Below are 14724 nucleotides of genomic sequence, written 5' to 3' on the forward strand. Positions count from 1 at the left end.
TGTCAGCCTATACAATATCAGTATCAGGCATTTCCAATGCTGTGGATGTTAGTTGAATGCTAATCCACAATGTAAATAGCAGAGAAATATAGATGCAAGTAGTGAAATGCGATCAACTCAGGTATTCCATCAACGTCTTTATGTTTGAAAGAAGAAGAGAAGTAGGTGAGTATGGACTCCGTTGCCAATAATGCAATGTGACAATGGGGAAATACGTTTTTCAGCAGGAGCATTATGCTATCTCACTAGTGTATTCTGGTGGTTTCATGGACTTTTGATGGTTTGGTTTGTAGATGTGGTTGTAGAAGATGTCACATCGTGGGACTCGGGACCTTAGTGTCAGGATTTTGATGCAGACTGTGTTTGGTCACTGAAGCTCAAAATTGGCTGTCTGCATACGCATCTCAGTGCAATCTAAGATCACTCTTTCCACCTGACGACCATAGATTTCACAACATGTCTCTCACAATTGTCAAATGGGACAGCCTACAAAAACACAATGTAAAGACGCCTTAAAACTCTGAAGGCTTTTCTCATCAACTTACAGTGCCTTTGATATGAACAGGGCCCAGCTAATATTATCTAATTGCATTTCAGTCGATAGCACTTCTGCGGCAGCTCAACCTGTGTTGTTTGTCCTCTAAGAATATCATTTTGGGGTAAAAGGACTGAGCTTAAGACCAGATTTAATTTATCTGAAGAGAAAACAGGGTTGCAGAGACCGAGGGAAAAGAAAAAAGAAAAGAAAATACAACACAGTGCAACGCAATGCCCCATTTGAAGAATTACAACTACAAATGGGGCTCTGCTTCTGTCTTTTTTTTATTGGATGCATGACACGTTTGCTGCACTAGCTTGTTGCTTCCAAGAGAGAGCAGTGCACATAGTGGAAAATTTACACAGCAAAGAAGAGTAGAGTGGAGTCTGTCTGGAGTTTGTAGTGATGATATTAAAAATAACCTGTCACAGTTTGTGGAAATATGGTATTTAAATGTAGGGATATGCAAAGTGCCTACAACCCAAGTAGGGCTTAGTTATCCCATATTATGTCTCATAACCTATGTCTTTCAAACCAAAATGAAAGCTAAGTATGACAGCTGTCAATATTGTAGCAGCAACTACATGCAGTGAGTGCTATGCAACAGTACAGCCCATCATGTGAATGCAGCGGTAACTTACGTGGCAACCTGATGCATGACCTTGGTGGAGGTGTCTTTCAGCGTGTCCTTCAAGTTGTCCTTAAAGTTGCTGAAGAACTTCCCGGCTCCTCCCTTCACCATATCCAACAGTCCTCCGCCATAATTGGCATCCATATCTGGGGACACAGAGACCTTTAGCCAATCAGAATCCAGAGGCAAACAAAGTACATGCACACACACACACACACACACACACACACACACACACACACACACACACACACACACACACACACACACACACACACACACACACACACACACACACACACACATTTAAAATGAGGACGCCAGCAGAGACTTTCATGTAAAGGCACAGATGTGACTGTTGATTTAAAACCCTCTATCTTGCTTTTTCAACAGATAAACAATGGCTGTTTTCTAAGCACATAATGTCTTCTGAGAATATTATACAATGCCAATTAAATAAGTGTGAAGCTTCATTTGCAAACGGGTGTTTAAAGGTTTTTCTTTGACTTCAGTGATGCGCCACTGCACAATATGTGTGTAGGTGTAAAGGAATGATGGCCAAGGACACAGGAGACAAGACACATTAAAATTAATACCATCTGGAGCTGTGTGTGTGATTTGAGACTATCTCTCTCTCTCTCTCCCCCCTTCACACATCCTCACATATCAACCACAGTGGCTTCAGTTGACAAATTTACAGAGCAAGTTTGGGTTGGGCCGTTTAGTTGTTGTTTGTTTACTTTCTAATTTAATTAATTGAGTCTTTTGTTCCTCACTCTATAACACTGATCAATCAGAGAAATTGGAGCACAAGGTGTTGGACTGTGCACTCAACACTGACTGTGATTAACCCCCCACCCCCCCCCCCCCCCACACACACACACACACACACACACACAAACAGACATACACACATACACACACACGGACTATGCAACCACCCACACAGGGTCTGTGATCATAACAATCCTAAATATGATGATATTTTTGGATGAAGGACAGGTGAATCAGATGTTGTTTATCATGTATTTTTGATGATTTCTGCAGGGCGACCTCACAGATGGTTTGTATTTGTTATACTGTCGGTTACTGGCGCATTTAAACAATTTCCCCCTGGGATTATTAAAGTATTTCTGATTCTAATTCAATGTGATGCAAGGAAAATTTAAATATTAAAGTTTTATCTTATCTTAAGAAGTCTCCAGTCTCTTTGTGTTTGTATAAAAGAAGGACATTTAATGACAAAAGATAAAGAGACAGAGAGTATAATCTATGTTACGTTAGCCTGAAAAGCTAAAGCCAGACTTAATGGAGGAAGGGTTTAAACCTTTTGAGTTCAGCTCAATATGGCCATGCTGACTAAAGTGTCTCTGTAAGGAATGGAGCAAAATCTTTTTCAAGCGGAGCGTCTCAAAATCCACAATTTGTTTAGCTGGGAAAAGGCTGTGATTGTACTACCTGTGTTCATTCAGCCAGCACTGGGAAGAGATAAAGTTGAGCTTAATATCAAGGCGAAAAAATTATTCATTATAATGAGACAGTAGTGTCTGGTAGTTTGCTGCAATTTGTTTGATTATATTGCCATAAAACACATAACCTAAGAGGAATGGCTAATTGGTACAAGCCACTTTGGTTCCCTTCGATAGACTGGCATCCTGTCCAGGGTGCACCCCGCCTCACGCCCAATGTCAGCTGGGATCAACTCCAGCCCACTTTGGTGGGCCTCTGGGCCTTATTCTGTGTGGATCTATTAGGTGTATTATCGCCACAGCAATGAGTCATTCTTCATATGTGAGAATACCATTCTGTGTCTAAAGCAACCATATCTCTTTCTCTTTGATGAAGAAATAACACAATAATTACAATGTGAGGACAAGCTCAGGTCTTATAGTTGTGGGTGCAGGCCGGGTCCATGTCTCCAGCTCATGCATATGCATATAAGTATATCTCCTCACATACAGTGCTGATGTTATCATACTAATTGTAAAGTTTTTCATCTAAGAATCCTCTGAGATTTGACTTCTTTTTTCTTTTACTAGATAGTATTGTGGTGCAATGGAGGGGCACATTTTGATTGATTTTAACAGCAGACTTTTGCACTTACTCACAAAGACATTACAAACACGTCTCTGTCTCATGTCTCCGAGGAAATCTGCTGGCTGCTGAGACAAGTTTTCCTGATAAATCAGAAACAGTAACTGCTTTAAATCCTTTCACTACTTGGCTATTTCTGATCCCTACAGTCCTCTCTCTTTCCCTATCTGCTTCACTCAATCCCTTCCGATTTGCAACTTGAAACTTAATGAAAAGCTAAATATTCATCAGACAACACTACTCGGACAACAAACTGTAACCAGATCACTTCCACTACCCAAATATTGTCCCGTTGTGTACAGATTCTACATACCAATTTAGAATCTGTTTATAGAGATTAAGGAAGGTCTAATGTCAAGATAAAGTCAACATTAAAAATCAAGATATCTCTTCCTTGGAGCGCCTTGGCAACCAAATGGATCTGAAAGGGCTTCTTCAAGCTTGGTACAAACCTGAAGAAGCACAGAAATCTACTAAGACTGGACAGATTTCTTTAGTCCCTGATAGCCAGGAAGGAGTATAAAATGTACAGCCAGGTAAATACACTTAATAGCACATTTAACAAGTGGTCAGTAAGGACTGGATTACTGTCAGGAATGACTAATCATAGTAATTTGGCTAATAACTAATTTGGCTCAACAGTTGTAGCCCCTTTAGCTCAATGTTTTAAAATGTATTCAAATGAAGTGATCGGCCTAAAAGCACAGATATTTTTACATGTAAACACACGTAAGCACAATATAAACAGACCAGAAAAAAAGTAAGGCCTAGTACTGCACTAGAGACATGATCACATCTGCGCCTTTAAAACTTGTAACCTTTATCTTAAAAACACAACTCCTTTCTTTTACAAACTGTGTTGCATAGATGTACTGTCCCCAGCTTTTGAGATGATTTTTTTGTGTGTGCTTTAGGTATCCATCTTTATTTATCTGTAGAGCAGAGAGTGTCAACACTTTTGAGAGGAAAAAGAAAGAGAAGATAACATGGAAAACATGTTCTTTGTTTTTCAAGCCCTAACATACAGAGAATAACCCTGTTAACACTCCTGAGTGAACTTTACTTCCAGATCATTTCATTTGTTGATTGGATCCTGGGCTAATGTCATACAATCACCATTTAACCTTCATTTGCAGAAGTTTGATTAGTAGATCAATTTCACTCTCATGTCTACTAATCTGAAGCCACAGCCACCAGCTGGTTATTTTAGTTTAGCAAAAAGACAGGAGGAAACCAGTACCATGGCTCTGTCCAAAAGTTACCAAATCCAAGTACCAGCACTGCTGAAGCACACTTATTAACATGTTAGAAATGGTTTGTTTAAACCATACAAAAATAAAGTTAAGGCAGACTTTGTTCCTTTTCGACTAGTCTTGCATAGTACTGCTTATCATTTTCTGGAAAAGGGGCTTGTGTGTATTTCTTTTAACAGATCACAGCTGTCTTGGGTGCAATTAAGCCCAATAGCAGAGATAGCAGAAGGGAAGGAGAATGCCTGACATCCAGCATGTGAGAGACACGCCAGATGCCAGGCATTATCCCAGCACTGTACATCCGGAGAGCCAGACTACATTTAACTTTACTACCTTTTGCCTTTGGACAGGAAGTGCATCAGGTTTTGAAGCCAATTTGACATGTGACCAACAGTGGAATTGTGACTAATGTACTCAGACATGTGATGTCCTCTGGCCCAAAAATGCTTTTTCCCATTGACTTGGCGGTAGAGACATCTGTATATGCGTGAATACATTTTTTTGAGCGACACAACACAAAATGATTCATTTCACTATCAGAATTTCATTCATTTGGTCAAATAACATTCAGAAAGTCTAAAAGAGCTGCATGATTAAGTAATTCATCCCCCATTTAGATTAGCCCGAGAACCCCAGGAATTAATAAATTATTTCTTTATTCTGTACTTAGGCAGTTAGTATATTTCCCAAAATGTTCAAGTACTCCTTTAATTTGGCCGCTAGATTGAGTCCATACTGTGGAACACAAACTGAATTGCTCACCCTGCATTCTTCGAGCAACACTGTAATTTCACCTGTACGTCTATTTTTAACCTCCTTACTATGCACATTTCCCAGCCAGTGCGCATGGCACGATGTATTCGGAAAAACAGGATCCTGCTATGCCTTGAAATGAAGAGCTATATAAGCTTGACCTGGATCTGCCAATCATGTTCAGATACCTGCACAGGTAAAGAGACATCTGATAAGATGAAGGAACAAACATGCTTCAAATAAATATCACTACAGAGAAAGCTGTTCCACAAAGAAAAAACAGGACCAGGCCAATAGCTCACCCCTCCTTCCTTCTTAACTGCCTCCTATCACTTTCCCAGAGTCGACCAATAGAGACAAAGAGAGGGAGGGAGAGAGAGAGAGAAAGAAAGAAAGAAAGAAAGAAAGAAAGAAAGAAAGAAAGAAAGACAGTTCTTGTTATGTCCAGAGGGATCAGTGGGCTGTCTGAACATGTCTCCCTCCTCCTACAGCCACAAACATTTTTCCCTCAATATCCAGCTTGGTGTGAATGACACAGATGGATGCATGCACACAACAAGCAAACACACTGCACTGCACTCAATCTCACTACACTGTGCTGGGCCTTGTTGTGGCCTGGACCCAAATGACTGCGGACTCTAATCTGCTTAATTATAGATGCTGTTGATGGGACAAGGAGTGTATGATGATTAATAATCTACTATACAGCTTAACCAGAGGAGAATTCCAGTACAGCTCCTTTAACTACCTCTGTAGCTTGACATTAATTCACAAATGCTTGGCCTAGCTTTAAACTATAGAGAAGCAAACACATGCTTGGATTGACCTTGGACCCTAAAGCAAAACATCTCATTTTGTGAGCATTCTTCAAAATAGATTGTGCAACCTAAACTTTAGAAGGGACTAAATCAGACTAACGAATCTCAGATCGTCAGATCGATATACGCGGTGTCCTAAACCTGTGGGGTCCAAACAAGCTCATAAATGTGTATGATGTATACTCTCAATGAGTTTATAGTAAGGTTGGAACGGTTTATTTAAAAAATCGTTCCCGTTCGGTACGCTTGTCACGGTTCGGGACACGTGTTTACCGTTCGGTTTTTGAGGTGCAATGTAACGTAAGCCTTCATGACTTTCTCGTATCCATCTCAGCGCTACGTCTAAGCGGGTCAAATACTGGCTTGCTGGGAGACTTGTTCCACACTCGCCCTGTAGGTGTGCGGCCACAACGCTACTCACGCTCCTGCCACGCTCTTCTTCGTGGGTTTCTGAATCCTCTTGGCAGCAGCTCCCTAAGCTCCGCTCTGTTTGTTCGTTTCTGTCTGGTTAAATCTGTGGTTAAATCACCACATCAATGTCCATTTCTACTCTGAAAAAAAGAAAGGTCGTCACAGAAAACCGCCAGTTCGCCAGAGAATGGACAAAGAAGATTTAGTGTCTGTCACTGTGAAGCCTGTGTTAACTCTGCAGCCATATCTGAGTGTAAAGAGGAGAAGTTGAGAAGGCATTTTCAGAAAATTCATGTTACTCTGCATTAATGTTAGGTTAATTTTTGTCTTTACAGTTTTTGATGAATAGACTAATGTTTTATATGTGCTTGTAAGCCTGGTAAAGTAACTAGTAACTGAAGTAATAAGATAAATGTAGTGTAGTTAGAAGTAGAATATTTCCACTGATTTGTAGTGAAGTAGAAGTATGAAGTAGCATGTAAATAAAATACTCAAGTAAAAGTAAAAGAACCTCAAACTTGTACTTTAGTCTAATAATTGAGTGTAAACCTCTGGTTTACAGGTTTGTTCATTTAACAAGGATTGTTTTTTGACAAGCTTGTTGCACTTTGAGGTCATGACTAATATTTACATTGATAAAATAAAGACAATATACTGTATGCACACCTATGTCGCTGCATTGTTTAACAATATCCATTAATGTGATGCTCATATTTTTCCGGCCCCTCATTTTGGATCATTTTCGTCAACCGGCCTCAATACCAAATGAATTGAATAACCCTGATGTAGCCTATTTCAGTCAGTTCAGTGATTGCTGTTTGTGCGTATTTTAGTGAAAGAAAACCTTTGATAACCTTGATAATGTAAAAGTGTTTATATTCTTACCTAGAAGGCAAACAATTGTTTAACTTTTGGCCAAATAAATATATAAATGCGTAAATGCAGCAATGTCTCTCCTACTGTTTCAAAATCTCACTTCACTTTCATTTAAGATTGTTACAGTAATCCATAAACATGCTGCCTCATTATTTCAGTTTTTGCATGCTTGCATGACATGTTCATAAGAATATCTGATTTAAAAAATAATCGAATTATTAGGCTATAGATCTGATACATGGTATTTTTCAAATCTACAAGAAATAGGAAAAAAAACTGAACCGAACCGAAAACCGTGACCCCAAAACCGTAATATGAATCGAACAGGGGATTTTGTAAACCGTTCCAACCCTAGTTAATAGGTATTGTTTTTCTTGTTCTTGCCACCAAATGTGACATATTTGATTTATTTGTGTTAACAAACTGATAGTATGGAGGTGACAGGGAATGTGGGGAGAGAGAGATACGGTACAACATGCAGTTAAGCCCCCCAGATGGATTCGAATCTGGGATGTTGCAGCTCCTGATCAGCACCTCAACCCATATGGGACTGTTAAGTCTGACGTAACAACGTTTCAAAATACGATTTCCCCATCCATGCGCTCTGTCGAACAAAACAGATAGAAACGACTGAACCCGTGAACAATAACGATCCCTTCTTTCTTCAGTGAGACACCTTTTTCGGAAAGCGGTAAAAGGGCCCAGAAATCGTATTTTGAAAGAGTGTTAACGTCACGACTTAAAAGCAGGGTGGGCCACCAGGACGCCCTAAAACTTCAGTAGCTGCATAATAAACTGAATCCATCACTTTTAGAGACAGGGTGGGTTTTGCTAACATCAATCAAAATATAAACACGGCCACTGAGAGGGGAGACACTTGACTTATTGATAGCGAAATATGTAAAGTAATGTTGAATAATGATCAGTGCTGGAGAAGATTGATGCTCAAGATCAACCTGGGCTAATAGGCTACAATCACTGACACAATAAAGATCACAACTTTTCATGTCTCAACTTTGGTGCCAAAAACCACATCTAATCAATCTTGAGTGCTTGCTCCTCTACTTTGGCAAGCTAACATCTAAGCTTATCAGAGGTTCAGTGGGGAAGACTCTCTTTACGCTCTCATTTATTCACAATCTCTCTATTTCCCGCTCTCTGGCTTCTACTCTAAATAAAACCAACAAAATTTTGCCATGATCTTCCTAAGCCAATCATATCGTTTCTGCCAAACCTTAAAAATCTGTCCTCCCCTCTGCTGTTGTGAGTTGTCATTTCATACCAATTATGGCGACTCTCCTCCACTCTATTCACCTCCAGTTGTCACACAACCATTGCCAAATGCTCTTTTCACTTAGCTTTTTCTGTCCCATGAATCATCTCATGACCCCTCAGATTGATCTTGCATCTCCTTTTAGGGGGTTCCGACTCCAAGAAACAAATACAAATCAGAAATATAAAAGCTGGCCTCTATTTGATCATCTCTAAACCATATCAAAGATTAATTTCACTTTTTACTTTTTATTGTCCAGCTGGGTCTAACATGTGCCATCTCTTCTTATGTCTTCTCTATGTGGTTCCCAGTTTGATACTGTATAAATCAATTGCATTGTGAATGAATACATTTCACCTCCTTACATTTCTGCTCTCCTGTATATCACATGCGTTGACTCTGTTTTGTGTTGTATCTATTTCTCTGAATATCTGTGTGAATCTGTTAGCTGGTGTGTGTGTGTGTGTGTGTGTGTGTGTGTGTGTGTGTGTGTGTGTGTGTGTGTGTGTGTGTGTGTGTGTGTGTGTGTGTGTGTGTGTGTGTGTGTGAGTGTGTGTGTGTGTCTCTCTCTCTCTGTGGGCAGATGGATGTGGGCGTGTGCAGACTGAGGCAGTTACAGTGACAAACTTTGCTAATACAGACACCAGGGGGAGGCTCTGATACAGGTCTCATCAGTTAATAGAGCAGCAGCAGAGAGCCCAGCCACTCACAGTAAGAGAGAGGGGGACATCAACAGAACAGAGAGCTCTCTGCATTGCCAAAAAGATCAATGAACGTGTTTCCCTTCTTCTGGAGTGCCAACCTTTACCCCTCGGTATCAGGCTGTGTGTGAATGGGACAGACTGATACACACACACACACACACACACACACACACACACACACACACACACACACACACACACACACACACACACACACACACACACACACACACACAGATGACACATGAAAGAGACCATCCCTGAGGCCAGAAAGACATCTGACACCGGAGCCCCCTCCTCCACCTGCACCCCCACCCTCCCCCATCACCAACACCAATCCTACTTTCCTCACTGACCCTCCAACCCTCGTCATTCAGCTTCTTTTGTTTCACACATTTGTTCATCCCTGGAGGCTAGCTGACTCCACAGAGCACTGCAGTGAGGTGAATACAGACTTTAGCTTTAAACACCCAAAATAACAGATTTCCCTGTTAGCCTGCATTTATTTAAAAATGTAATTACCATTTTTTTGTAGTAACATTAGCAGTAAGTTGTAGATGCAATTTTATTGGACAATTGTCCTTTTTACTCGAAACTGCACAATTGTTTATGATAAAAACCAAACGTGATTTTATATATGCACAAATACTGAGTTGGCTGTACACATATGAAACATTTAAATTGGCCTTGGAGATGAGGCAAAAAACCCTCCATCAGAATAAGCTTTAGGCTTGTAGCATTTATTTCCTTTCTTATGCTATTCAGTGTACAATACATTCACATGAAAATATTATTTTAATATAAACATAGAAGTTCCTATTGTGGTGATGGTGATTTATTAATTTATTTATGTTAATGGTTGATAAAAAGTGGTCTCTTGTTATCCCATATATGATTACAAGACAACACAATAATGCAAACAGAGGAACAATCTTGTTACAGTTATTAGTAATATCGTAAAACTTTATTCTTCTCAAGAGGCTGTTTTACAGAGGACAAAATTGATCTCAATGAGGATAAAGTGTCGTAACAAATGAGCGATTATGACAGAATTCAATAAAGCATGTCTGGGATTTGCAGTCAGATTAATGATGAAATGATTTTATTTTAATTGGATACATTGATGGGTTTATACAGTAATCTATCATTCATGGCCAGTTGACTAAACTTCTGAACTGAGAGTATTTAGTGCTGTTGCTTAAAACTGAAGCAGGATTTATTGTCTCACTTACTGACATATGAGATTACTAGTAGGCTACAATTAGTGATATAAAATTTTACATGTAAAGCCCACATGAAAAAGTAAATAGGCTATGAAATGTGGTCATCATGATAGATGTCACTGAAAAGTGTCTGGAAAATGAGTTTGTATGCAGATGTTTCCCTATTTCACACATTTGAACGCATCATAGACACTTAAATATAGTATGATATATTAATAGTTGTACTGTTGAAGTCACATTATCTTGTTTGTATTGCTTGTATTTGTATATACTTTGCTTTCATTTGTATTTACTTTTACTCGCCGTAACTTTTATTTATTTTATTTTATCAATTACTTTTATTTTATGTTGCACACTACTGAAGAGCTAATACGGATTTAAATTTTGTGTAATGACAAAAGATATATTCTATTATATTCTAAACATTTTTATTTTTTTTACATATCTAGAACCTAACATAAGTCTAGTATGAAATGTATATCATCCCTTAAGAAGATATTCAGGACTAGTTAGCACATAATGCAGACTATTTTAGACATTTTACACCAAACCAATGACTGGGAATATCTTTATCTGCTTTGCATACACAAGCCCAGTACAGTCATTAAGGTGGGGACTGGGAGCCACTGGGAGATGCAAGGAGGTGCATAGCATCATGGCATACTTTCACTATAGTTAGCCATTGTCTTGTCCACTCCCACCCCTACACCAGGACAGTAACAGGTCACGGTAATGCTACGTAAACTCGTCGCATATCATTTAAGCACTCTCCACGTCAGCGTAGGTTACAACAACCGCCATCCAAGTTGCCGGAGGCGGTGAGTCTTACCTGAGCTGTCCATGGTGCTGCAGTCCTCCTCTCTCAGCGGGCCTGCCTTCGGTCCAAGGGTGGCCGCTATGGAGCCTGCGAGTGTGGCGCTGCCGCTGCCGCTGCCGCTGCTACTGCTCCCTCTGCCGACACTGAAGCTATCTCCGCCGCTATCGACCAACTGCAAAGATTCATAGCCATCGTAACTGGTCTTTTTCTTGTAGGCCCCCAGTAAGCTCATTACCGAAGCACACAGACAAAAATAAATTAAAGACAAAAGAAGCTCCAAAGACGTAGTGAGCCACACCGCGCCGTCGCCACCACCACCGCCGCCACCGCCGCCGCTGCTGCTGCTGCCGCTACTGATGGGTGCACCGCATGTCCGAGGAGGAGAGGACGACCGGGCTCCTCTGTTTTCTCGGGACGGAAATATTCTGCCGGGTGGTCTCTCTCTCTCTCTCTCTCTCTCTCTCTCTCTCTCTCTCTCTCTCTCTCCCTCTCTCTCTCCCTCCCTCTCTCTCTCTCTCTCCCTCTCTCTCTCCCTCCCTCTCTCTCTCTCTCTCTCTCTCTCTCTCTCTCTCCTCTCTCTCTCTCTCTCTCTCTCTCTCTCTTTCCCTCCCTCTCTCTCTCTCGCCTCCTCTTTTCTCAGCAGCACCGCATTTTACTACGACGCTTCCGCTGCTGCAGAGTGCAGAGTGCCGAGTGCTGTCGCTGTTAGTCCCCGACTGAATAGGGAAATCCACCCCATCTCGCAATCTTGCTTGCTGCATCCATTATTTACATACTCAGTATTCACAATCAGTGTTTTTTTTCCCTAAAGCTCATTAATACAGGACGTTTTCATATGGGTTGTTTTCATGAAATATCTGTCTTTTTTATTTTCATACTGTAAATCCTGCTTTTATTGTGCACTCAAAGGAATATCAATCAAACACTTAATGTTAATAGGCTCTTTGCAGTTTAATTAAAATCCAACAGATTTGTAAATTTAGCTCCATATTTCTCATTTTTGCTCAATTTCTGTGTAATAATGACCCTATATCCATGAAGGACAAAACACTGACCACTGATGGAATGTTTCCTTCCTTGGCCTTGTCCCCTGGCAACGGAAACCCTGCATGGTTCTGAAAAGAGGACATGAGCCTGGGAAACTCTTTTTGGGAGCAGACGGGAGCCCAGAGCACAGCGGGAACGGAATGTCCAAAAGGGAGTAAAGATACCCCCGCCATCACCGGACGCTAAGTACTGCCGCTTCATTGTTACCATGGAGCTTCCTGTCCTAGTAGTGACTAACAATATTTGCCCCCCTGATGCCTTTATGAGTGCAATTGTTCAGGATGCAACAAGCAAGTGCACTAAGGATGTCACAATTTCTTCCATGATCAAAGGTTTACATGTGAAGACAGGTCTGAACCCTATCAAAAGTTTAAATAGAGTTGAAGCAGTAGGCTATTAACTGTTAAGTCCATTATCTTTGGGCTTTGGACCGTTGGTCAAACTCACGTTCACTGCCATTTGTAGATTTTGCATTGAAAAAAAGCTTATAGAATAATAAGTTGTCCTACATCAGACCTCCGTCTCTTATTCCAAAATGATTAACAACATTTCTACGCTCCGTATTATGAATTCTGGTTTATCCCTTTTGGGTGTTGGGCAATTATTGCATAAATATGGGCAGCTGGCTCACAATTTATGTGATGTATTCTACAGCATGAATGCAAGAGACCTTATAATGAGGTCTGAGGCATGTATACAGTACACAGCCGTAGAAATAGAACGAGAGTAGAGCAGACATACCCATTCAAATCAAGTAGGATGGTCAGTGGACAATTTTCTGAGTATCGTTGCTATTGCGATGAACTGTGACCAATGGATATACATTCGTACATTGCTGTGACCATTGTAGCTGGCTTGCTTGTATAAATAGACTTGCAACAAGTCACAGATTCACTGAGGTGAGGTTTGGCGACAAACAGTACAAAGCAGAGGCATCTTTATTGTATTGTTTATATATATTTAGTCCGCTGGAGAGGAATTGAGGATTGGTGGATTTAATTGCTTCATATTTCTAGTGGTAAGTCATTAAGTTCTGTTTATTAAATTAAAAAGGGAATTCTCAAACTAGTGAGTGTGACTTTATCACTATAACTACTAACAACAATTGCCTCTTTATGACCACGGCAACCAGTTCAATGCCCGTTCTACTCTAAAACTATTTCAATGTTTACAACCCTTTGGTGAGAATTCCTAAATTTGTCCGTGGCATTTTAGCCGTTTTATGATATTGGTGTAACGTGATACTGACAATTTTCTTTTTACCATCACACTCAAGATTGAGGATTAATGATTATCCTCGCAACAGTTAAAGCAGAATCCAGGAATCTGCTGGATCAGCTGTAGGACTCACTCGACAAGACATACATGGACTTGAGTCTGTGGTTAAATCTGTGAGACTTTATGGTGTCATCCAAGGATTCTTGTTCTGTGCGGTAAAAACTGAAACATGACAGATAAGTATTCTGCTGCGCGTCTTCATAGAAAAACAATGGCGTTCATGCTGCTTTCAACTGGGGATCACAGTTTTCATTAACAGTATTCTGTTGAAATAGTGTTGATCTTAACACAGATTAATACCTGTTTGCTCATTTAAAGGTCATTGCCTTCAACCATAAAAAGGTGTACGCCCCTTTTAAACCTGCCACACCTGTTCTTAAACAGAGGTACACAATCCTCTATTCATTTAGTGACATTGTATGTTTTAAAGACACAAAGAAATGAAAACTACACGCTACCAACTATGAGCAGTATAAAAAGTAACGTAAAGCACCCTCACCTTTACCAGCTGCAAAATTAAAGTGGTACCTACACATCAATGCATCAATAATAATAATAATAATAATAATAATAATAATAATAATACAATTCATAGCCTATACATTAGTTTGAAATGGGTAGTTCTGCATAATGAATAGTCAACTTTTATTTGTTTTAAGTTTTTGATATTTTGTTCTTTTACTTTAGTTATAAAAATGACTGCACGACTTTTATAACATAGTATTTCTAGGCTGTGGCATTTCTACGTTTACAGAAGTACTTCTTTTACCACTGTATGAAGCCAGGTGAGTCACTGGGCGATGATGACAGCATGAAAGCACACCAAGCTGCGTTAAGCTGCTCACGTGACGTGCCTAACGCTGGTGACGATGTGACGGAGACGACTATTGGACGAGAGAGAGGAGCTGTCCTCTCAGCCCTTATGATGAAGATGGTGATTCTGATAATACTGAGTCCAGATAAGATACACCAACCACGTCCAAATGCCAATAATACCGAGACCATGTT

The 14724-nt window shown here is 40.2% G+C and overlaps 1 protein-coding gene across 1 annotated transcript in view; it reads right to left on the reverse strand.

The window, feature by feature from the left end:
* Nucleotides 1-11623, reverse strand: part of dnajc6 (DnaJ (Hsp40) homolog, subfamily C, member 6) — a gene marked incomplete at its 5' end in the record, with an annotated part of 33988 nt that extends 22365 nt beyond the window's left edge. Inside the window, 2 exons of the mRNA XM_083911217.1 lie at nt 1180-1315; nt 11404-11623. Coding sequence (XP_083767343.1) covers nt 1180-1315; nt 11404-11623 — 356 coding nt within the window. The remainder of the gene's footprint in view (nt 1-1179; nt 1316-11403) is intronic.
* Between the last annotated feature and the right edge of the window lie 3101 nt (nt 11624-14724).

This window comes from Echiichthys vipera (genome assembly GCF_963691815.1).
Source record: "Echiichthys vipera genome assembly, chromosome: 3".
NCBI classification, from domain to species: Eukaryota; Metazoa; Chordata; class Actinopteri; order Perciformes; family Trachinidae; genus Echiichthys; species Echiichthys vipera.